This window comes from Rattus norvegicus, chromosome 20 (genome assembly GCF_021556685.1).
Source record: "Rattus norvegicus strain SHRSP/BbbUtx chromosome 20, alternate assembly SHRSP_T2T, whole genome shotgun sequence".
Lineage (NCBI taxonomy): Eukaryota > Metazoa > Chordata > Mammalia > Rodentia > Muridae > Rattus > Rattus norvegicus.
The window spans coordinates 27,174,813-27,197,574 of record NC_141553.1 but is presented as its reverse complement, the minus strand read 5'-3'; the positions used below and the strand labels follow the sequence as shown (position 1 = coordinate 27,197,574).

Below are 22,762 nucleotides of genomic sequence, written 5' to 3'. Positions count from 1 at the left end.
AAGGAAAGAGGACATTTAACCTGGTCACCAGGCTATGTGGCCACTTCAAGGGTGGCAGAGGTGTAGGGTGGAAGGCTGGGGTGGGGGTGGGGATGGGGCACAGTCCTTCTCCTGCTGGTCTCAAATGAGATTTTTGAGGTTAGACATGCCTTGACCTCTTTTGATCTGGGCTGGTTCCTCCAGTTGCATGGCTTCCCAGCTCCACAAACTATCCATTGAAGCTCTGTGTAGATGTCCTCCTTGTGTTGGACTAAGGACCATATGAATTATTTCGAGTAGTACATGGTCATCAAGTGCCTGTGCATGTTCCTTGGACTAACACTGTGAACACAGGTAGATCCATAAATAACACACAATGAAGTTAACTGTTGTATATTCTCAGGGATAAGGAGGGTAAGTTGTAACCTGTCAAAGTGATCACTCTTTCTGTCATGTACACACACCAAATGCAGTTTTTTTCATCAGCTGCTCAATTTACAGAATGCCTGAGTTCACCTAGGGCTCTTTCTGGCGTTCTTCATTTCATTTGGGAGCTGTGAAATAGTAGAGTTCAGTGTCACAGCCTTGCTTAGAGTTTGTCTCAGAAGAACTTCCAGGAGAAGGATGAAAACAGGAGGCACGGTAGATGTAGCTTCAGCCTAAAAACTGGTTTCACTGGCATTCTGGTTTGGTTTCTGCTGCCGTTGTTTGTTTTGTTTTGGGACTGGGTTGGTCTCACTGTATGGTTTTGGCTGCCCTGGAATTACAGATATAGACCAGACTAGCTTTGAACTCACAGAAATCCACCTGCCTCTGCTTCCCCTCACAGAGATCCACCTGTCTCTGCTTCCCCAGTGCTAAACTAGGATTAAAGGCATGTGCCACCTTGGCATCACTCTCAGTTTTACTGTGGTTTAGCTTATGAAAGAATAACGAAGTGTTTCTGTTTCCTGTAAATGTTGTGGTTTTTGCAATTGGGGGTTGGCTTAGGAATTAGGGCTGCTGCAATAGGGGTAATTCGGAAGGTTTTTGAGCTTGGTCAACTGTCTACTTGTATGAGGTCACTTTGGGTTGGAGGAAAGCAAAGCAATAGATCAAGAGTTTTCTTGGAAGCATTCAAGAACTGAGGGAGTGAGCAATGTGACTGGGACCTCAGCCTTCTGCTCTGTCCTTTGCAGCTTAGATCCTAGAAGGTTGGCTAGGGGCTGAGAGGAAATGAAAAAAAGGACAGGCATAAAGACACAATGAAGCTGGGATCAGGTAGGTCTCCCCTTAACTTGTATATTCGGTACAGCACGGAGAAGGGAGGTTAGAATGGGAAGCCATCTCGGTAAGCCAGAAGTCACAGCCTATAAATCCCAGAAGGCTACAATTGCTAGTTTTGCATTCACTGATCAACTGTTTATAAACACTCATACTCGAACTCTCAAGGACAGCTTTGCTTTTGACCCTGACCTGGTTCCTGCGAATTTACGTGGACCAATTGGTCTCTCAGTCTGCACTTAGGACTTTTTCTGTTCCCTACAACCTTGGGGTGTGGCATGGGTCTTGGGAGGTCAAAGATCGTAGGGACTTTTTTTTTTGCGGTGGTGTGATTAAAAAAAAGAAAGCGAAACCTGAAAGGGCTAAGAAGCTTTCTTCCCTTTTTAAAAGTCGCTTCAAAGCAGGGGAGATAAGTTCCGTACACCATTCATTCAACCTTCCTGAGAACCAGAGCAGAGCCCGCAGGGTGCCTAGGGTGAGAAGAACTCATGGAGAAGTTCAAGGCGGTGCTGGACCTGCAGATCAAGCACCGCAGTGCCCTGGGCTATGGCCTGGTGACCCTGCTGACGGCTGGTGGGGAGAAGATCTTCTCCACAGTGGTGTTCCAGTGTCCCTGCACTGCCACCTTGAACCTGACCTACGGCCTGGTGTTCCTGCTGGTGCCTGCTTTAGCGCTTTTCCTCCTGGGCTATGCGCTGAGCGCGCGCACATGGCGTCTGCTCACCGGCTGCTGCTCCCGGAGTGCAAGCACGCGATCCAGTTCGGGGTTGCGCAGCACACTCGTATGCGCGCAGGTCAGCGCGGTCGCAGCGCTCGCTCCCCTCACCTGGGTGGCCGTGGCGCTACTTGGGGGCTCCTTCTATCAATGTGCTGTCAGCGGGAGCACACGCTTGGCGTCATATTTGTGCAAGGACCGCAACCACAGCTGCATTGCCAAGCTACCTCAGGTTCCCTGCAACAAGCAGGAGGCGGAGATGCAGGAGATCCTGAGTCAGCTCAAGGCCCAGTCTCAGGTCAAGCTCTGAGGGAGATAGGGAGGCTCAGAGGGGCAACGAAGAAGTCAGTGACTTTTCTCTAGACCAGGGACTGAGTATTTAAATAGGGCAAGGGAGAAGTACTTGTCCCTTCTGTAGGAGCCAGAAGTACCTTTTATATTATTCTTCTCTTCCACTGTGTAGCAAAGCCACAGGCCAGGTGCATTTGTACATCCTGGGAAAACGAGAAGGATTATTACATTAGAATCGTCTTAGTCCCAAATCCACCACCCACACCATCTATGGGTTTAGGAAGCCGGGAGGTGGGGTGGGGTCGGCTCTTTATAATGAGTGACCCTTTCTCTGGATCAGCAGAAACCCCATGTTTTCAGCTACAGGGGAGTGATACGTGAACTCCTTTCTGCATACTTGGGACTATTGTTGACTTTCTAAGACAGCATTAGGATTGTTGTACAGCATTAGGGTTGTTGATTGCTACTAACAGTTCTTATTCTAAAGGGCTTGAGAGAAGACTGGTTCACTATCTAAGCTTGTAAATGATTTAGTAAATACTCTGTCTCAGACTTTTACATGTCTCTAATGTCAGAAGTTACTAAGTTGCCATCCTGTTTTGTTTCCTGTAGGTGCTCGGTTGGGTTCTGATAGCTGCCGTCATCTTCTTACTTCTGGTTTTTAAGTGTGTGTCCCGATGCTTCTCTCCGGTTAGTTATCTGCAGTTAAAATTCTGGGAAATCTACTTGGAAAAGGAGAAGCAGATCCTTCAAAGTCAAGCTGCAGAACACGCGACCCAGTTGGCAAGAGAGAATATTAGAAGTTTCTTTGAGTGCTCAAAGCCGAAGGAATGCAACACCCCAAGCAGAAAAGACTGGCAGCAAATCTCAGCATTGTATACATTCAATTCCAAGAACCAGTTCTACAGCATGCTGCACAAGTACGTTAGCAGAAAAGAGGTGAGCAGCAGTCTCCACTCTGTGGAAGGAGATGTTGTGGTCCCTGTCCTTGGCTTTGTAGATGATGCTGCCATGGCCAACACTCACGGAGTGTGATCTTGCACAAGAACAGAAAAAGTTTTTGAATTGTTGCTTTTATATAAAAAAAATAAACATAGTTATCCTTTATGGCTGTTTCTCTCTCCCAACTTGTGAAACTTTTAGTTCTGGAACTATAACATACATTTAACCTTTTATTATGTTGTTTTTTCTATTAATTCATTTATTCACTTTACATCCCAATTGAAGCCCCCTTTCCTCTCAGTCCTCCCCATCATAAGCCCCTTCCCCGTCCTCCTATCCCCTTCTCCTCTGAGAAGGGCGAGCCCTCCCACCACCCCCACCCCCATACCAACCTACCCTGACATATGAAGTCACTTCAGGACTAGACACATCTTCTTCCATTGAGGGCAGACAAGACAGCCCAGATAGGGGAACAGGATACACGGTCAGGGAACAGAATCAGGGACAGCCTCCACTTCAATTGTTGGAGGGCCGTCATCAATTCCAAGCTGTACCTTGGTGAGGGTTGGGGGGAAGCAGGCCCTAGATCCATCCCATATATGCTCTTTGGCTAGTGGTTCAGGCTCTGGGTCCTCTCCAATAGTTGGCTCTGTTGGTTTTCCTGTGGAGTCCCTATCCCCTTGGCTTCCTCAATCCTTCCCCCAACTCTTCCACAAGACTCCTGGAGCACTGTCTAATGTTTAGCTATGGGTCTCTGCATCTGTTTCCACTGGCTGCTGGGTAGGGTCTCGCAGACAACAGTTATGCTAGACTCCTGTGTGTAAGCATAACAATATTACTCATTGAAAGTGTCAAGGATTGGTGGTGTCGATGGGAAGGGTCTCAAGTCGGGCCGGCCATTGGCCATCCCTCAGTCTATTCCGTCTTTATTCATGGGTGCGTTGGTATTCATATCCCTCCACTGGGAGGCCTGTGTGGCTACAAAACGTGGCTACTTCAGGCTCTATCTCCCCCACTGCTAGGAGTCTCAGCTAGAGCCACAGATTTCCTGAGTCTCTCCCACCTCAGTCAGGTCTTTGGCACATCTGATGACTGACGTATTTCCCCTTCTGATGAGATTCAGTCATCTTCCTTGTTATTTAACTTACTTTGGGCCTATGGTTGTAGCATGGGTATCCTGTATTTATGGCTAATGTCCACTTACAAATGAGTACATACCATACATGTCCATTTGGGTCTGGATTACCTCACTCAGGATGATATTTTTCTAGTTCCATCCACTTAGTTGCAAATTTCATGATGCCCTTGTTTTTAATTGCTGATCAGAATTCCATTATGTAAAAACAAACTCCATTTTCTTTACCTATTTTTCAGATGAGGGACACCTGGGTTGTTTTTCAGTTTCTGGCTATGAAAACTAACATGGCTATGAACACAGTGAAGGAAGTGTTCTTGTGGTATGGTGGGACATCTTTGGGTATATATCTAGGAGTGGTGGCATTGCTGGGTCTTGAGGTAGAATTATTCTCAGTTCTTTGAGAAACCACCAAATTGATTTTCCAAGTGGTTGTACAAGTTTGCACTCCCTTCAGCAGTGGAAGAGAGTTTCCTTTGTTCCACATTCTGGCCAGCGTGTTCTGTTGCTTGAGCTTGAGTGTTTTGACATTTGCTACTCTGATGGGTGTGATCTCCAAGTTGTTTTGATGTGGAGGGGCAGATTGTATAACACTGTAGTCTAGTTCCTTTTCCTTTGTCCTGGGACCCCCGCCCCTGCTCCAACTACCATGACCATGGGCTTAGGAGTTTCAAATGTACACCTAAAAAAAATTTCTCTCCCTAACCTTAACTTTATTTTCTGCCTTCAATATGTATATGTGTTTCAGCATCTTGCCAAATCCAGGTGTTTACTCAAAATCGGTATCTAGAACAGTTCCAGAGAAGCTACCCATAGATGCTCCTGTTACCCTCACAGAAGCTTCCACTGAGTCTGTACTTTCCTAGCAGCAGATGGCTCCACAGATCCTGGACAGCAATCAAACAGCCAACTCTCCAAGGACTTGACCAGCATCCCAATTTTGTTAGGTTTCTCTAAAACAAAACTGCACTACAATGTCAGTTAAGTAGTCATGGACAATTATGATACACCCCCCTATTCATTTGTAATTAATAAAAGGCTGGGATGTTTGATTTCAGACCTAGGACGAGAGACCGAGGTGGATATTTCTAATTTCACAGCAACCTTGGCCTCCAGGTTCTCCCAGCATCCCTCAGTTTCTACCTGGCATATCCCCAACTCTGAACTTTCCAGCCCAGGGCTCCTTAGATAATCTAGACATTTTGTGCTCTCTCTCTCTCTCTCTCTCTCTCTCTCTCTCTCTCTCTCTCTCTCCTCTCTCCCGTTCACCCTTTCTCTCTATTTCTTTCCCCTCCCCTTTTCTCTAACCAAGACAACTCACCTGACCTCCTTTGGGATCAATGAACTTGCCCACTAGAGAGCAGCTTCCCAATAAATCTGCCTTTAATATAATCTAATCTGCCTTGAATTGGCTCATTGCACTGGTAGAGAAATAACATGTCACTTGGAATCATGCTAAGGTTTGGTTTTCTTGGCTCTGGGAGTGGCATTCTTAGAAGGTGTGTTGGAGTAGGTGTGTCACTGTGGGGATGGGCCTTGATGATCTAGCTGTCTGAAAGTCAGTCTGTTCCTGGCTTCCCTTGAATGAAGATGTGGAACTTTTAGTTCTTCCAGCACCATGCCTGCCTGGATGCTGCCATGCTTGTGCCATGATAATGGACTGAACTTCAGAACCTGTAAGGCAGCCCCAATTAAATGTTGTCCTTTCTAAGAGTTGCAGCAGTCATGGTGTCTTTTCACAGCAATGGAAACCCTAACATAATCTAGACATATATACATATAAAATAAACATAGATCTTTTAAAAAAGAGATAAGGGTTTGGCTGTGGTGGTGCATGCTTTTGTTCCATATACACCTACACACATATACACCATGCTTGCCCCCAGTTTATTAGCCAAAGTGGAGGTGATAGAGGCTAGTCACGTTGTCTCTGAAGTAGAGACAGAGAGGAGTAAACTTGAATTGGGTTATTGGTAAACAAAACAGGGAAACTGTGCTTTGGTGATAGGCATGGCGGGACTGTGGTTGGGCAGGATGTAAAACTCGGTGAAAGCTGTGTAGACAGTCCTTGAAACTTTAGAATCGTTCAAGAATGCCTGTCATTTCTGTCCATCCCCCAGATTTATGGCTGCCTTTGGTATTTTTTAAGAATGTCAGATTTAGCTTTCTTTCCTCCCCTGCCAAGTCCTGTTTCAGCTTGTTTGTTTGCTCTTTGTTCCATTGAATGGGAGCAGTCATCAAGGACAGACATCCTGCTGTAGACAGCCACACTTAACCAGAGGTCTGGCAGGAGAAACCACACTGTTAGCCCTTTTCCATTCCCTAAAAGATGTGTTTTTGGGGCTGGGGATTTAGCTCAGTGGTAGAGCGCTTACCTAGGAAGCACAAGGCCCTGGGTTCGGTCCCCAGCTCCGAAAAAAAAGAACCAAAAAAAAAAAAAAAAAAAAAAAGATGTGTTTTTGAAAACCATTTCTCGTTTTGTTTTTGCTTCCTTTGTTTTGTCTTCCCTGTTTTGTTTTGTGTGTACATCCCCTTGAGAACTGTTACATTTTCTCCACTGCTTTGGCTTGCACTCCACATTTTCTTCTAGAATTTAGAAAGTTTTGAAAAATATATTTAAGGAAAAAACATTACAATGGAAGAAAACTATGAGATAAAATACCCCATTCCTTTGTAACATGCACTTCTCAGAGGTGGCCTCCTACCAATGTCACACTGTCATCTTTTAAATGATGATCTCTGTGCCACTTTTTGTACAGTTTGGTTACACTGACATACTACAACTCAGCTCAGCCAGACGTTACTTCACCATCCTTTGGGTTAGCAGTATAGAGTCTTTTATGTTATACACACATTTGGAAACACACACATAACATGCATAAAGATAAGCACAAAATTATCAAATATCAACTTCTGCAAGTTAAGACTAGAGAATTATTTGATCTTTGGGTTTGGGGATAATATCTGTGTAATGAGGAAAGATTCAGAGCTCTGTGTGGTTATTGACATTCTGCAGCCAACGAAGCCATTTTGTATCTAACTTGGGTTCATTTTTGACAAAGCACACATTATTCACATTCAGGATGTGAAGGTAAAACTTGTAGCCGGGTCAGCCCTTAGTATGGCTTAGTGTGTCATCTTGGCTGTTTTCATTGCTAGCTCTCATAGTTTCCTTCTTAGCCTGGTATTTTTGTGAGCAGAGACTGGGGTATTCTCAGTAAGGTCCAACACTTTACATTTCATCCTGAAAAACAGTAGCTGAGGTAGCTAAGATGACTTTGAGCAAATATTATGTGGCCAAGACAAGGATTACTATTTCTCAGTGATGACATACTCATTGCCACTGAGCAAGACACAGCAATCCTCTGAGCCTGGCCTCAAATAAACTGCATTTCTGACTTGTGTGTTTGCTGGTTTAATTTAGGAACTTTCATTGTCATCGTAACTTTATGCTGTCTTGAAACTTTAATTTTAGGAGAGATTCAGGAGAGAGGTTATGTGTTTAAAACTTGCTGAAAGATATATATATATATATATATATATATATATATATATATATATATATATATATATATATGGCTCACCATTGTGGTGAGCACTAGGCAAGAAAACACAGTTCAGAAATCCTAGATTATGCAATTGTCTCTTTGCACCCAAAGCCTTGGCTGCAAGTATTGGAGTTCCATGAACTGATTAACTGCAAGTCCCTAGGGAAACACTTGAAGATACAAGCATGTCCTTAATGTCTCTGATTGAACAACCTGTGGACAACCCTGTTCCACAACATCTACCAGGTGGGCTGTGGTAAATAATTCTCTGGATAACAAAAGACAGAGAAATCCTCTTTCAGCCTCTATAGCAGCAGCTCGTGCCAACAGTGGCAGTCTTCCTAAGTCATAGCTTCTGTTGGTTGCTTTAATGGAGAGATCCAAATTGTTAACCTCAACAAACTTAGAGGCTGAGCTGCTGCTGTTAGAGGAAGAGGCTGCTACTCACTTTCCAAAACAGGAAGCTGAATATGTGCTTGTGGGCAGAAGAAGGTGGGACTTGTATGTAGGACATGGTTGTCACTAACAAAAAAATCTGCTGACCTTGTTCAGCATTTTATGGAAGTAGTAGATCTCAGAGCATTGTGCTGTAGAAGTGGGGTTTGGAAATTAATAGAATTTGAAGCATGTAAGTGCAGCTATTGGCTGATTAGCCAATGTTCAGAATTGTGAGGCTTTCTCTGGACTGAGGGCTTCAGACGTGTGAGTTTGTTGTTGACTGATTAGCAATCAGTGACAGCCACTTAAACAAAAGGGTTGGTAAGCAGCTGGGACAGGTTTCCGTTTATTCATAGTTTTGGTTTCTGCTATTAGATAAACATTGTCCAGCAGCAGTTTAGGGGAGGAAAGGAGTTATTTAGCTTACATTTCTACATCACAATCCATCAGAAAGGGAAGCCAGGGCAGAAGCTCCGGGCCAGATCTGACGTTCAGACCACGCAGAAATGCTGCTTACTGGCTTGCTTCCTCTTACTTGCTTAGCTTTGTTTTATTGCCTAGGGAATGCCAGTGCCCATAATGGGCAGGGCCCACCTATATCAATTAAAGGAACCAGAGTAATTCCTAAAGTGAGGCTTTCTACTCAGGTGATTTTAATTTATGGCAAGATATCTTTGAATTTGACCATCACATGTGGCTTTTTGATTCGAGCTTGAGTATAACAGCACTGTTTTTCCTTTGAGACAGGGTTTTTCTGTGTAGCCACAGCTACCCTGGAACTCCCCCTGTAGACCAGGCTGGCATAGAACTCAAACTCAGAGATCTGCCTGCCTCTGCTTCCCAACGGTTGGTATTAAAGGCTTGTAACTACCATGAGTGCCTAATACACTTTCTAGGGTGCACTTTCTTCCTCCAATAGAAATTAGAAACCCTTATTTTGCCCAAGTGGAGAGACTGTCTCTGCACATGCTCAGGGCTGATGCAATCCTTTGTTTTTGTAAACAGAGCCAGAGCCCTTTGTAATGAAGTATTTTAAAATCCACTCCTGCCACCCATCCTCCCTCCTTCTCTGCCTTTGCTTTTCTTTCCAGGTTCTCAAAAATGACCTGTGGTTTAATCATGTGATCTTGCTCTTTTTCCACACCCATTATCACCAGAATGTGAGGTTTGGCCATACTTCTCTACTCCATTGATTCTGTTTCATCTCATCACTTTGATGCCAAGTTTGGAATTAGATGTTTATCTGTGAGCTGGAGAGATGGCTCAGAGGTTAAAGGCTAGGCCAAAAATAAATATTTACCTACTATGATATTTAAAATTGTAATGTCATAGGACTTAGAATCACTATGGAAACAAATCTCAGGATACATGAGAGAGTTTCTACAGCTGGCTTAACTAAGGCTTAATTAACTTAATGGTGGGTGAGTTGAGACTGAGTAGAAAAAGGAGAACGCCAGCATTCACTGTCTCTGCCTCCTGATTATACATGGATGCAATTAGCTTCTTGGCTTTTAATGCCTACGTTTCCAGGATCCGGGACTGTACATTTGAGCTGACATCCAAACCAATGTTTTTCTTCCTTAACTTGCTTCTGTCAGGCGTTTTATCATAGCAACACACAATATCTATAGGACTCTTGCTGAATAGTGGAAGCTGGCAGAAGAGATGGGATTTCTGGTCCATGAATGAGGTTGTTATCAACTATGGGGAGCAAACAACACAGGCATCATGTTTGCAATGGGTTAAGTCCCTTGGCGATAACATACAGGGCTAAGAGGACCTGCACACACAGTAGCTTATGTTACTGCAGAGAACATTAAGCTCGAGTGATGCTTAAAATCGAGTGATTTTTACAGGAAGGGGCTGGTATCTCATCTGAGAGGGAGCCATTATGGGAAATGGAAGGCTAACATTTAGGGACCAGGAGTGCCTGAAATGCGTGGCAACTTCTGGAGAGTCCTGAAGCACTTTAAAAAAACTGGTTGCCTTTAGAGATTAATAGCCACTATGGCATCCATCTGGCTAAGGTTCCAGCAAACCTAACAAAAGATCTGGAGTCCATGACTCCTAACAGATGGAATTTAGAAGCCCTTTGAAACTCTTTGTCAACTGCCAACTTAATGTTAATAAAGTCTCTCTTTACCCATACCCGACTCCTCTTCCCCTCTCCCTTCCTTCCCTTACTCTCCCCTCCCCCTCCTTTTCCCCTCCCCTCTCTTGTCCCCTTTCTTCCTCTCCTTCTACCTATACTTTCCTTCTTTGTGCTAGAATTTCTTCTCAGGAGAGAGATGTAAACCACAGCTACTCCTTTTCCTAAGGTCACAATGGCCAACTGAGGCACAATCTCATCAAAAACCACTCCAGGGAAGCAATGAATTGTTTTTTGTTTTTTGTTTTTTGTTTTTTTTACAGAGCATAAACGAGGGGATACTTACAGGGGTGGGGGTGCTCCTTCCCACACCAGCTACACCTGGAAAGCCTTACCCAGCAGGAAAGGGGACTTCCCTATAAGTGTCATAGATTAATTTATTACTCTTCCCTAGCATACGTGCATGTGTATGTGTGTGCGTGCATGTGTGTGTATTCTAGGTCCCCACCCCAGGCCACAGCAGAGCTGCCAGTTGGTAGGGAGCACAAAGGACTCAGACACTTGAGGAGGTTAGAAAGGTATGGAGCAGGAAGGAAGTCTCATCTCACAGTCCAGGCTTCTTCAAAAACACTCAGAAAAGGGGCAGGGCATGAAATCAAACCCAGATGTGTTTCCTCTTAAGAATCAAAACAACCCTAAGTTTTTGCTGGGTTTCCAGTTCTGCTCAGGACTTTTGACAGGGCAACTGTTGTTCAATTCATGTGTAAGCTCTGAGGGCAGACTCTAATGAGGTCACGGTTCCTTTTAACTTTTCAGTCTGCCTGCCACTGATCACATCAGCAGGATTCTACAACCTTTCCAGGCTCGCTGGCACATGCATCCCAGCTAGTGGCTGCATACTTCTCCTTGCAGAAGTTGGTGAGGCTGTTTAAACAGTTTTATTTCTTAAATTCTGGGGTCTCAGTATTCCTGTTCCAATTTGAGATCTGACATTGACATTCTCTCTCTCCCTCCCTTTGTCCCTGCTCTCTTGAGGCCAGGCCACAAATGTGGTTTCCATGATCCCCTGCAACTGTGCCTTAATAAATGATCACCCTTCCTGTGCAAAATAAAATAAATAAAATAAAAAATAAAATAATAAAATAAAATAAATGTTCTCTGTTAATGACAGGCCATTGAAAGAGGAGCTTCCAATTAAAATTGTGGTCTGCAAGGATATATTCAGTTACAAGAAAATAAAAGTAAAAGGAACTTTTCTGGTTGCATGAGATAAGCAGAGACCAGGAGAGAAGAAAAGGAAGCATGGCCTGGAGATGCTGCAACATACATAGTTGGGGCCTATTGTCCCCGCAGACCTTTAGAGTCTGAAAGCCAAGCCCAAGTCATGAGATGAGCTGCGCGATTTCACCACAGAGTCTGCAAATCTGCTCAAGAATGAACAACATCTGGCCTCAGCTCAAAAGGTATCTCCCTCAGAAATTATTGCCTGCCACCTCTCCACCCAGTAAACAGCCACTTCCTCACTTCCTAGCAGAGAGTGGGAGGCTCAGTGGTTAGGTGTTTAGAAAAGATTTCTTACTGAGTAGCAGCAGGAATAGTTTAAAGTAGGGACAGGACAGTGAATAAATGAAAATTAAGTTGAAATATACCCACTGAGATGGATTCTAATTTTCCCCCTCACCATACTTCTAGAATGCTGGCCTTAGGCTAATAGTCTCCTCCTGCCTAGGCAGTTTGTCAGAAGAGTCACTTCTAACTTGACTGCTAAGCAAAACATTTTAATAAAAATGACCCAGTATGAAGTTCATATTTACCTATGAAATGTTGAAATAAATAATGTACAGTGCCCCCCAAACTTCTTATTTTATTTAGTCTAAGTAGATTGCTGGACTATTTAGGTTGTTCTGCAGCAAAAGGTGTTTGCTGCCAAATCTGGCAACCTGAGTTTGATTTCTGGGTCTTCATGTGGTGAAAAGACAAACTAAGTACTGAGGGCTGTCTTCTGACCTCCATACGTGTATGGTGAAACTGCACGTGTGCACAGGCATACAAATGCATGCACATACAGGCACCCACAATAAATTAATGTGATTTTAAAATTTAAAATAGTAAGTGGATAGCCAAGAATTTCAGAGAATTGAGAAAAGACAGATACAAAAACAAACAGGAAAAGGGGTACTGGAAGAAACGCGGACTACCTATTTAAAAATAACAACAAAAACCAACCAAACAAAAATCCTTTTTAAAGCCAGGTAGGTGGTGGTGGCATACACGTTTAGCCTAGAGAGCATGCTGCCCTGAATGCCTCAGGTAAGATGAAGAAGAAATGGTAAAGGATATGATGAGCTCTTCGAACCCTGCTCTGATGGAGGAGGCAGAGCCAGCAGCTTCCCCTGTGTATGTGATCGAGGTGGGGATTATTTGTGAGAAAAATTTTCTCTCTCCTATGTGGTAGTTGAAAAATAGTGCTTCTCACAGAAACACCAATAGAAGACAAATATTGGTATGATTTTTTTTCCAGAAATATCATAAAGAGCAGGAGAGTTGGCTTGATACAGTTAGACAGGAGCTACCGGAACCCTATAGGGAATCATAGTGGGGGTGGCAGTCATGGAGGTTGGGGTGGGGAGAGAAGATGGAGGCACGTGATTTATATGGCCCTTAAACTACCTTTATAAATTTGCTTTAAAGAGAAAATAAAATAAAATAAAAAGAGAGAAGCATGGTAGTTGTAAAATACCCACTGAAACATATAAACGAATCTGGGAAGATACGAGTGCTTCCATCAGTACTGGACATCTTCCACAATGCCCAATACTCTGTAAGAGGCTTTCAGACATGGCCAGTGTCTAACAGACAGTGGCATCAGCTTACGATTTCCCATGTACTTCTGGGTGAAAAATGTGGGGTACTGTTCCAGTAATTCTGTAACCAGTTTGAGCCATTTGTGGTGGTGGTTTCCTTTATGGATTTAAGCTGGAAAAACCTTTTCTGTTGAGTAGATTTCTCCTTGCTGTTTTCTTTCTTTTCATAATGCCACTCAAAACCTTGAAGCAGAAGATAGTGTTGGCAGAGTATTCACTGCGTGGCCACGGTGTAGATATCAGAAAAGGCTAGTGATGCAAGGAATAAAGAACAAACGTAGGTAAAAGTCAGAGAGAAAGAGACGATTCATTCTTAGGGGCAGCATCGCAGGGCATGGATTAGGGCAAGACATGTATTGACTAGGAAGGAGAAGGGCAGAGGTGAGGGAAGGCCTGGGAGTATTAGCACAGACTGTGTTCCTGGGTTCCTGAAAGCTTGGCTGCTTACTGGCTGTCCAGGAGGAGGAGCATTTTGCATGATGTGAAATGGCACAGAGGTGGAAACAGCTGTCTGTATTCAGGATTCAACGTCTCTCAGCCTTGCAGTACCACTGGGAACAGAACTAGAGAGAAAGGCAAGGGGCAGGGAGCTTCCTTTTTCACAGGAGGGAATAACATGACCCTGTGGACTCTGAAGGAGCAGCAGGGAAGCTGCTGATGCCATCTGATAAGCCAGATATAGGGGGTTATTTTTGTGAACTCGGTGACTATTACACAAACACAGAACAAAATAGAACACTGTAATTAACCCACCACAAACATAGACATAACACGGGTAGAATTTCTAGGCATTATTTAGTATTTTTCGACAAGGATTTTTAAAGGGGAGATTTGAGAATAAACAAGAGCAAAGCAATAATAATGACGATAACAATAAATCCAACCTCCAAATATAATGAAGTCCCATTTCAACATGTTAGCTTCAACAAGCATCCGTACATCATTTTTCTCATCTGCGGTGACACTGTTTCCTTTGCTACTAGATGCTCTCTAAGCATGTCTTCAGTATCATTCCACTTACGAGTGTATACATATATGCACTTACATAGAATCTATTCAAAGGAAAAGACACCGAGGAACCCCATTGCAGAACCCTAGAGAGCAGTTCTCTAACATCCTAAAACATAGCATTTCACTTCTACACATGCCATAAAGGTGTCACCATGGTGAGTCTATAACATCTGTATAAAAGCCAGAATACTCCTTAAATGCCTTCTTGTTTATTTAACCAACCTTTTATTGAGGATACATAGCACATTATTTTTAAGTTTTTACATTGTGGTAAAATGTCTATAACATAAAATTTATATTCTTCACCATCTTCAAGAATACATTTCAATAGAACTACATTCAATCACAGTGCTGTCAGCATTCCCTTGGTGCATCTCCTTCTGACGTCCTCAGGGTTCATCCATGTGCTAGCATGTGTCAGAACACCCTTCCTTTCATGTTGAGCAAAAGCTCCATGTAGATAAGTCCACATGTGTATTAAAAGATACACCTTTAACACTCATTTGTCATCATGTCATCATGCCATCATCAGTCATCATGGACTCTTGGACTAACTACATTTTGACTATTACAAGCAATGCCGCTATAAACATGGGTGCACAGAGATCATTTCAAGACTGCTTTCAACTGTTTTTATATTTAACCAGAAATTAAAAAGATGGATAATAAGGCAATTCTACTGTTGCTGTGTATTACAGCAGATGCACCATTTACATTCTTACCAAAGGCTAGTAAGAGCCCATATCTTTACATTCTCACCAAAACTGCTTCCTGGTTGTTTCTTTTGTGTGAATGTATGTGGTGTCTGCGTGTGTGAGGAAATGTATATGCTTCGATTCCATGCATGCAAGTGTGGAGGCCAAGGTTTGTACCCAGAATCTCCCTCCGTCAGTCTCTGCTTTATGGGTGTCGCTCTACCTGCTCTAAGAGCAAAATCTTCTGTTTATAATGTATATTTTTATCTGCTTTACTTAGTTACTTAACATAAAAATCATCACATCATGCTGTGAATTAGACATTATTCATTATTTTAATAGTAGTATCATAACCCATTTTGTACCTTTGTAATGTATTGATAAACATTTGACTGCTTTTGTTTTTAATTAGTATAAATGAATAGTCATGTGCATATATCTACATTAATGTTTCTGCTCTTCTTTACCATTTATTCACTCTCCTGTGAATGAATGTGAAGAAAAGTACAAATGTTTTAGTTTTCCAAAATTATTTAATACATTTCTGTGGGACACATCTTAACAAAGCACAAACTGAGTGTAGCGGTGCACCCGTTTAATTGTAGCACTTAGGAGATGGAGGCAGGCCCATTGGTCTTTGAGTTTGAGGCCAGCCTAGCCTACAGACTGAGTTCCACAATAGGATAGCCAGAGTTATGTAGTGAGACCTTGTCTTTTAGAAGCAAACAAGTAAACAAACAAAACCAGCAGACTATTAGTCTACCCGCATACCATAATTAACAAGATACAGCCATTTTTCAGAAAGACTGGGAATAGAGAGCCATTTGCCTAGCGACAGTGACCAACATAAGTAGTGACTATATGCAGGAAGGACTTTCATGCATCACAATAACCTTATCAATTAAAAAAGCAAGATGCTTTATATAATCCCCAATATCATTTTTCAGTCTAAATATTTATCTTTACAGCTTTTTCCATATAAAGTTTCCATCACAGAACTGGGAAGAAGTTTCCAATTATGCGGTCCCTACACCTGTCTCCAAGCCAAATTTGGGACAAATATTTTTGCCTTTCAAAGTTAGGTACAAGAAAAATCAAGACTTTGGTCAACCATGATACATACATTTTACTTTAGACTATAAAGGACAAATCTTTGGTAGGAAATAGCTGTGTCAGGCATGCATAGACATAGTCTGGGTTTGGTGAATTTAATTCTTAGTAAAGAATTGCCCCTGGGCTTTGTCCCTCATCCATTCATTTTGATTCAAAATGAATGATTCCTGAGGGGCTCTACACAATGGGTATTTAGAGAAACTTAAAAGGCAATTTTTACCCGTTGGTTGGGTAGAAAGAAGGTTGTTTTGAGCTGGAATTCTTTCTGACTGAAATGCAAAATGGCCTAGGCAGCTATAGATAGTCACAGCTTAGTTATAGCTATAGTTTGGGAGGTGTCTCCTGACAGTTTAGGGTCTTCTTTTAATTTTGTTTTATCTATCTATCTATCTATCTATCTATCTATCTATCTATCTATCTATCTATCTATCTATCTATCCATCCATCCATCTAGTCCTAGGTGAAACTCAGATCCTCCTGCCTCTGCCTCTCAGTTTTTAAGCATCTTGTAGAAGTAACAATTGTCACTGTGTTGGCTGACTATGTAGCATAGTAGTAGAACTCTTGCCTAGCAAGTACAAGGTCCTGCACTCCACCCTTAGCATGGCCACATAAACCAGTAATAAAATTCTCTTTAAGCTATTTTTACTTCTTGGCTCCAGATTTTTGTATAGATTTCTCTGGGGGTGGGGTTATTTTCCTTTTTTTTTTTCCTTTTTGTTTTTCATTTTTCTCTTCCCTTCCCTTTCCTTTGTTTCTTTGTTTGCTTTGTTTGTTTGTTTGTTTCATATTTACAACTTTGGGACAATATTATTATCTGTTTGGAAAGGAATCATCCTCTGAAAAGGCTAATGTGTTGTTGGTTCAGCTCCCATCTAGTGATGCTATTGGGAGGTGATTGCTTATGAAGATGCTATAATCTAGCATTAGTTGATATAGTCACATATAAAGACCTCTCATTACCCATTTCAACATTTTTTTTCTGGTCAAATTATTTTGAGTCTTCTGTGGTAGAAAACACTTCTTTCATTTTTTTTGTTCATTTATTTATTTCTTTTTTACTTCTTTCATTTTTTTTCCAGGGAAAAGTCTTCTTTTCTTTTCTTTTTCTTCTTCTTCTTATTTTTTTATTTTTTATTTTTTGGCAAACACTTCTGATGACTGCTTTTGGTAACTTTATTTCATGTTCCCAGGACACATTCTCCTTCTATTCATCTGACTGGAACCTTAGCTATTTGAGGGCCATTCTTTCCTCCCTTCCTCTTGAATAGTGGTGAATTTAATGAGGAAAGACAGGGCTGAGTTTTAGAGAAAGCGAGAAACCACCCCATGACATCTATTTCTTAACTATTTTAGGGAAGGTTTTAGAACTTTTTACTTGGCTTGGACTCTCTCTCCTTTGATGTGGATTCCACATGCAGAGCAGCCCAGCTGTCTGGTACGTGCTACCCATGTTAGAACACTTTTTATATTCAAATATTTTAAAAGTAAAATTTTGTTTCTCACTGTTGTAGTTGTGGCTCTGTTTTCAATAATAATGTGACACATATTGGCTCCATGAAAACTGAGTTTCTCCTCAGATCACACATGGGTGTAATGAGTGTGTGGCATCCCTCTACTGTTACTGGATTGCTCCGTAGATACTCCTGGTTGACTCTTCTTCACATGGCTCAGAGTCACGCCCACTTTGTGCTCTCCCAGATGTCCCTGCCTCTGGCTATGTTCTTCCACATTTCTTTTTTTTTTCTTTTTTTCTTTTTTTTCGGAGCTGGGGACCGAACCCAGGGCCTTGCACTCGCTAGGCAAGCGCTCTACCGCTGAGCTAAATCCCCAACCCCCTTCCACATTTCTATAACAAACTCTCTCCTCCATTTTACTACAAATAGGAATATCCTTACCTTTTTATTTCTTTTTTTCCTCCAATAAGAATCTGTTTCAATAAACGTTTATGGACCAGGCTGAAGAGTTTTTGTGAAATGGAAATACAATAAAACCCTGTTGCTCTACCAAATAACTTCCCATTGCCCTTCCCCCAAACGATGGAACTTCCTACAGGGATGAAATGGGACACTGGTGCCACCATCTTTAATTGCTTCTCTGGGTCACCTCAGTGGTAGTGAGGACAACTTGGCATGGATTAATCTGTTGTTTGCTGGCTTTCCAGATCAGTGGAAAGGAACTCACTGAATCTTCAACTTTGAATTTGTACAGCCCGTGGCAGTAACTGCAAGACCATTACTAAATACTTACTGTGTAACTATTGTGGCATTTGTTTCAGTGTAGCTTAATGGCTTCCAATTTTAAACACTGAAACCATTAAACAACACTAATTAAAATGTATTATTTTGCAAGGACTCTATTTTTCCTTTAAATTCTATTGATCATTGAACTGATCTGGGTTAAATACAGTTGGTTTCAAAGACTCAGAAAGGAATGTAAAACTTATTATCTGAGATAACAAAATCCTGGCACTTGGAAAGTGGAAACAGTAGGATCAGGACTTGAGTGCCAGACTGGGTAACACATCATATCATTAAAGAAGAAAGAAAAGAAAGAAGAAGGGATGAAGAAGGAATATTTGGAACAATATTTGTGGCTTTCAAGAGTCTCACCATCTTCAGAATGAAACACAGTAAATACAAGAAAGCCGTTCTGTGAGTATATGGGTCACCTTCGATATCACAAATTCAATACCAAGATACTGCTCTCAATACAGGATGATGAGGTAAAAGTCAAGGAATGATACTTATTTTGGTAGCTCCACCGGTTCTATATGCAGTGTCTCTGGGAATATCAGGCAAAACTGCCTTCAATGTGGTGGGTTTGATGGCTACATTGGCAAGACAGAAAAGAAGGCAGAGTCTAATAGGGGCACCCTACAGGACCCAGAACATATTCAAGAGAACTAAGGCATGCTGGTGCAAATGCAAGACCCTTGGATTTGATCTCCAAGGGTTCCACCAGCCAAATATCATGAGTACTAATGATATTTTGTTGATACTAGCCATCTCCAAATTAAAGAAATTAAAGTTTAAAGTTAAATGAATTAAAATCAAATATAAATTTTAATGCTTCAGAATTGGCATCCAGATAGATAAATTGGGCTCTCTGTTATACCTAGAGAGTAGTTGAAGTTATAAGCCACAGCAGAACTTTCATGGATCTGCCAGTGATATAGTGACACAGAGGCTTTTTATTCTTTTACAGTTTAGGTTTTTAGCTAAGGCTACTTTAAATGTAATCTGACTAACTAGCCTACCACATGCCACATTGCAGGAAGCTCTCTGTTCCTCTCTGTTCTGGTTCTTCACCTGAGTTAATTGGCTGGATCTCTGTGTCTCATACCTTCTCCCAGCATTCCCCTCTCTGAAGTTCCGCTCCCCCACCTCCTGCCCAGCTATTGGCTGCCAGATATTTATTATAGCCAATCAGCAGTAAGACAACCTCTGATACATTCTAGATTGCTTTAGGCAAATGAGGAAGAACAAATATTTACAAATTAGGAAACTTGGAAATGAGCCATAAAAGCGGCAATACCAGAATCCTGCCAGCATTTAGCTCTCTGCCAGGACAGAATTAACAATTGAATTTACAGAGATGCACCTTCAAGCAATATGCCCCAATAATAAGCAAAGACAATAAGTAAAAAATAAAATCACATTCATAATAAAGTCTATGAGAGATGTTGCAAATATATCTGTTATATACTATGTCTAAAGCCTGTCTCTCTCTAATGCTGTATCATTTCATTCATTTTTTTTTCTATTGAAAAGAGCCAAGGCCCTAACAGCTTGTATAGGTGATGCTTCTTCTTCTTTTCCTATTGTCACAGGTAACTGAATGGATAGACTGGCTGAGGAGGGATTGAATATGTGGGTGGAATTCATGCTTACTGTTTTATAAGAAGTTACTTGTATCTGAAATTGCTAAAATTGTGTGACACACAGCAAGATTTATAAGCCTGCCAAAGCCCGTGCCACCAGATACTACAGAACTTCTGTGGGTGTGTGTTTAGCTAATACTCACTGGACAGCCAACCAGTGGGTGGCTCTCTGCATGCTAGTCTTCATTTTTTCCGTCTATATTTTTTATCATCCACCTTTTTCAGAAATGTTATTCCAATTTCTGTCACACTGTCACCTTTTAGTCTGTCTTGCAAGAATGTAACATCAGCTGCTAAATGAACCTAAGGAAAGGAAAAAGAAAAAAATCAGGCTTGTGCTATTTATAAAAACATTTTTTACACTTTATTTTTCCCATCTTTCTTTTTTGATAAGAACATTTGTGTTGTGAATAAAGAACCTTAGATTGTGCTCTCCATCCAGAGAGGGTGTGTCTGGCCAAATGTCATCAAAGTGGTATGGGCACTGAAAGAAAATGGAGGGGGCGTGCAGGAGTGGTTCAGACTTGTTCACCCTTCTCAGGGTGACCCACAGATAGACTTCACTCTGTGTAGCTGGTCAAGTGAAACTTTAGAGAAGTGGGTCCTTATAGGATTCCTCTCAAGTTGATTTGCCATAAAGCATTCTGACATTAGCTAGACAATATAATCACTTATTATAACAACAGTTAGCCCTATGGCTTTGAGAGTTTTGAAAAAATACTGACTAAATACATTATAAATATAAAATTAGATATTGAGTTATAGACATGAATATTTGATGGCTAGGCCTTCTTTTCAACTTGAAAGCATTTCCCATTTCCCAGACAATGAAGTAAGCCCAAGGGCTTCTCTATTCATTAAAACGTGTTCATGTAAGATCAGCATGATATTGCTGACCTATTTCCAATAGCGTATCTGATCAGAGTTATTTTTAGTCTTTGGGATGATGAAGATAAATGAGCGAGAGTAGACGCTAGAAGAAAGTAATAAGTGAAAAATTCCTGGGTCTAGCAGGCAATTAATTAATATTTATTGAACCTTACCTGATACACTCAACCTAGATAAAGAACTACTAGGTAATGACCCTGGATTTTCTAATCTACAGGCCTCCAAGTGTCAGATTATCTGGTTCACAAAGAGTATAAAGTCTTGTCACCCACTATTCAATAAAAGAGAGTGGATTCTACATTGAAGTAGAGGGCCTATAATTAATTCTGATATGGTTTTTATGTCTTAGAAAATATAACAGAAAGTCCATTGAAAAAACAAAAAGACTGTGCTGAAGTTCACTGGACATGTGATATCATATGACTTCGGACAATTGCGGTCAGCTTGAATGGTCACTTCATGGGAAGGCTGGAGACTTCTATTTTCTGTTTTAGATGGATGGTTACCCCTTTTAGTGTAACCTCCTAGAATTATTCTTTTCCCTTTCTTACTGTCTACTGATGCAGATCAAATCTAACACAGTCTAGGGTACATTATTGAGGATCTGCAAGGACAACACATGAGACTTATTATCTTTATTGACTTATACTTTGGGGGTATCAGTTACATAATCCCTTCCTTAGTTTCTACAAATAAAATTGCATGCATGGATTCTTATGGAGTAGGTCAACAACACAGATTTAGAATGGTTAGGAATTGGGTTTACCATCCTAATAGAGAAGATCCAAAAAACCAAAAACCAAAAACCAAGACTGTTGCCTCTGCATCATCTGAGAGCCTCTTCTCCTTCCTCTTTTCTTCATCACACCCTCCACCAATGGCCTCTCCAAGGCCTTTGTAAGTGCTATGAACTGCTTGAGTTGGTTTTGTTAATCTTGGAATATTCTGCTTCCTGGTTTCTGTGACTCTAGTGCTCTCTAGTATTTTCCTATTTCTGAGAACTTTTAACCATTATTCTTTATCTTATTTATTTATTTATTCATTTTTTATTCTTTGTAGTTTTTGTGTTCTCTATTTAACTTCACACCATTGTGCGTTTTCTTAATGTTCTATCCATGCTCCCTTTTCTTCCTGCTATACAGATTCTCCTTAGCTATTTCTGTCTGTACTGATGTCTCTTCAGCAATGTTCTGCAGTCACATAAAAACGACTTGGGCAAGGCATTGTGGTGAACACCTGTAATCAATACTATCAGGTTCAAATTTGAGTTCTTCCGTATGTCAATGCCAACCCTCTTAGTTTTGTTCTACCGGTTAATAGTGTAACTTTCCCTAAGGGTTGTTCAGAAAGCTGAAGGGCATTTTTCAATCTAACTTGTTTCCACTTTGACCTTTCCAGCCAGCTGACACCTGAGTCTGGCCTGTTCTACCTTGACACATACTGTCCCAGTGTGTTGCCTCTTGATTACTATGGTCAGGGATTTCTTCTGGTTCCACCTGAGGTCACCAGCATCACCTTCATACCTGTTCTCCCTCAGCAGTCACCCTTCTGTGTATATTCCCTTCTGATCGACAAGGGAATGCAATTTCTAGAACACAAATTTCAAACTTTCCTTCCCTTGGTTATGAGTCTGCATCTACTCTAACATTTCCAATGTAGGAGACTAGATTTCTAGGCTTGTCATGTGAATCCCTTCTTTTATCATTAAAGAATCTAAGACTTTCCCATTTCAGTCTGCTTCTTTCATTTTGAGAAGTCTTTGAACATTCTGATCCTTCAACCTGAACTCTTGTTATCTTGTTCTTCTTCCCAAGCCCTTTACCTTAACTACCGTTGTTCCTCCAAAAAGCCAGTTCAGAGTTTCATTCATGACAGTACAGATTCTTTCTTACTTTAGAACCTCCCACC

General features: G+C 41.5%; 2 protein-coding genes across 11 annotated transcripts in view; one reads left to right on the top strand and one right to left on the bottom strand.

Annotated features, from left to right (window-relative positions):
• Nucleotides 1–1,453: 1,453 nt before the first annotated feature.
• On the top strand, nt 1,454–11,863 carry Calhm6 (calcium homeostasis modulator family member 6). Of its 7 annotated transcripts, XR_015644659.1 has the most exons (4): nt 1,639–2,036; nt 2,861–3,187; nt 11,217–11,318; nt 11,572–11,863. XR_015644659.1 is itself a non-coding variant. In XM_087597195.1 (3 exons), exons 1-3 carry the CDS (start codon nt 1,731–1,733, stop codon nt 5,113–5,115), a joined length of 675 nt encoding a protein of 224 aa, XP_087453321.1. In that variant the 5' UTR covers nt 1,454–1,730; the 3' UTR covers nt 5,116–6,126. The 7 variants fall into 7 exon arrangements, 6 of the variants coding, with proteins under 6 accessions (XP_087453321.1, XP_087453318.1, XP_087453322.1 ...); XM_087597195.1 differs by lacking the exons at nt 11,217–11,318; nt 11,572–11,863 and adding an exon at nt 5,074–6,126 and having other exon boundaries at nt 1,454–2,036; XM_087597192.1 differs by lacking the exons at nt 11,217–11,318; nt 11,572–11,863 and adding an exon at nt 5,074–6,739 and having other exon boundaries at nt 1,585–2,255.
• Nucleotides 11,864–16,462: 4,599 nt separating this feature from the next.
• Trappc3l (trafficking protein particle complex subunit 3L) overlaps nt 16,463–22,762 on the bottom strand; it is a 115,250-nt gene continuing 108,950 nt past the window's right edge. For 3 of the 4 annotated variants that reach the window (XM_087596734.1, XM_087596735.1, XM_087596736.1), the window contains one exon: nt 16,463–20,269. In XM_087596734.1, coding sequence (XP_087452860.1) covers nt 20,150–20,269 — 120 coding nt within the window. In that variant the 3' untranslated portion in view covers nt 16,463–20,149. 4 annotated transcript variants of the gene reach the window in all.

Excerpts from the sequence above, each read along its gene's own strand:
- Calhm6 (NM_001024976.1), top strand. The coding sequence starts at position 1,731 with ATGGAGAAGTTCAAGGCGGTGCTGGACCTGCAGATCAAGCACCGCAGT. Across the intron at positions 2,256-2,860 it reads AGCTCAAGGCCCAGTCTCAG|GTGCTCGGTTGGGTTCTGAT; the intron begins GTCAAGCTCTGA and ends TGTTTCCTGTAG.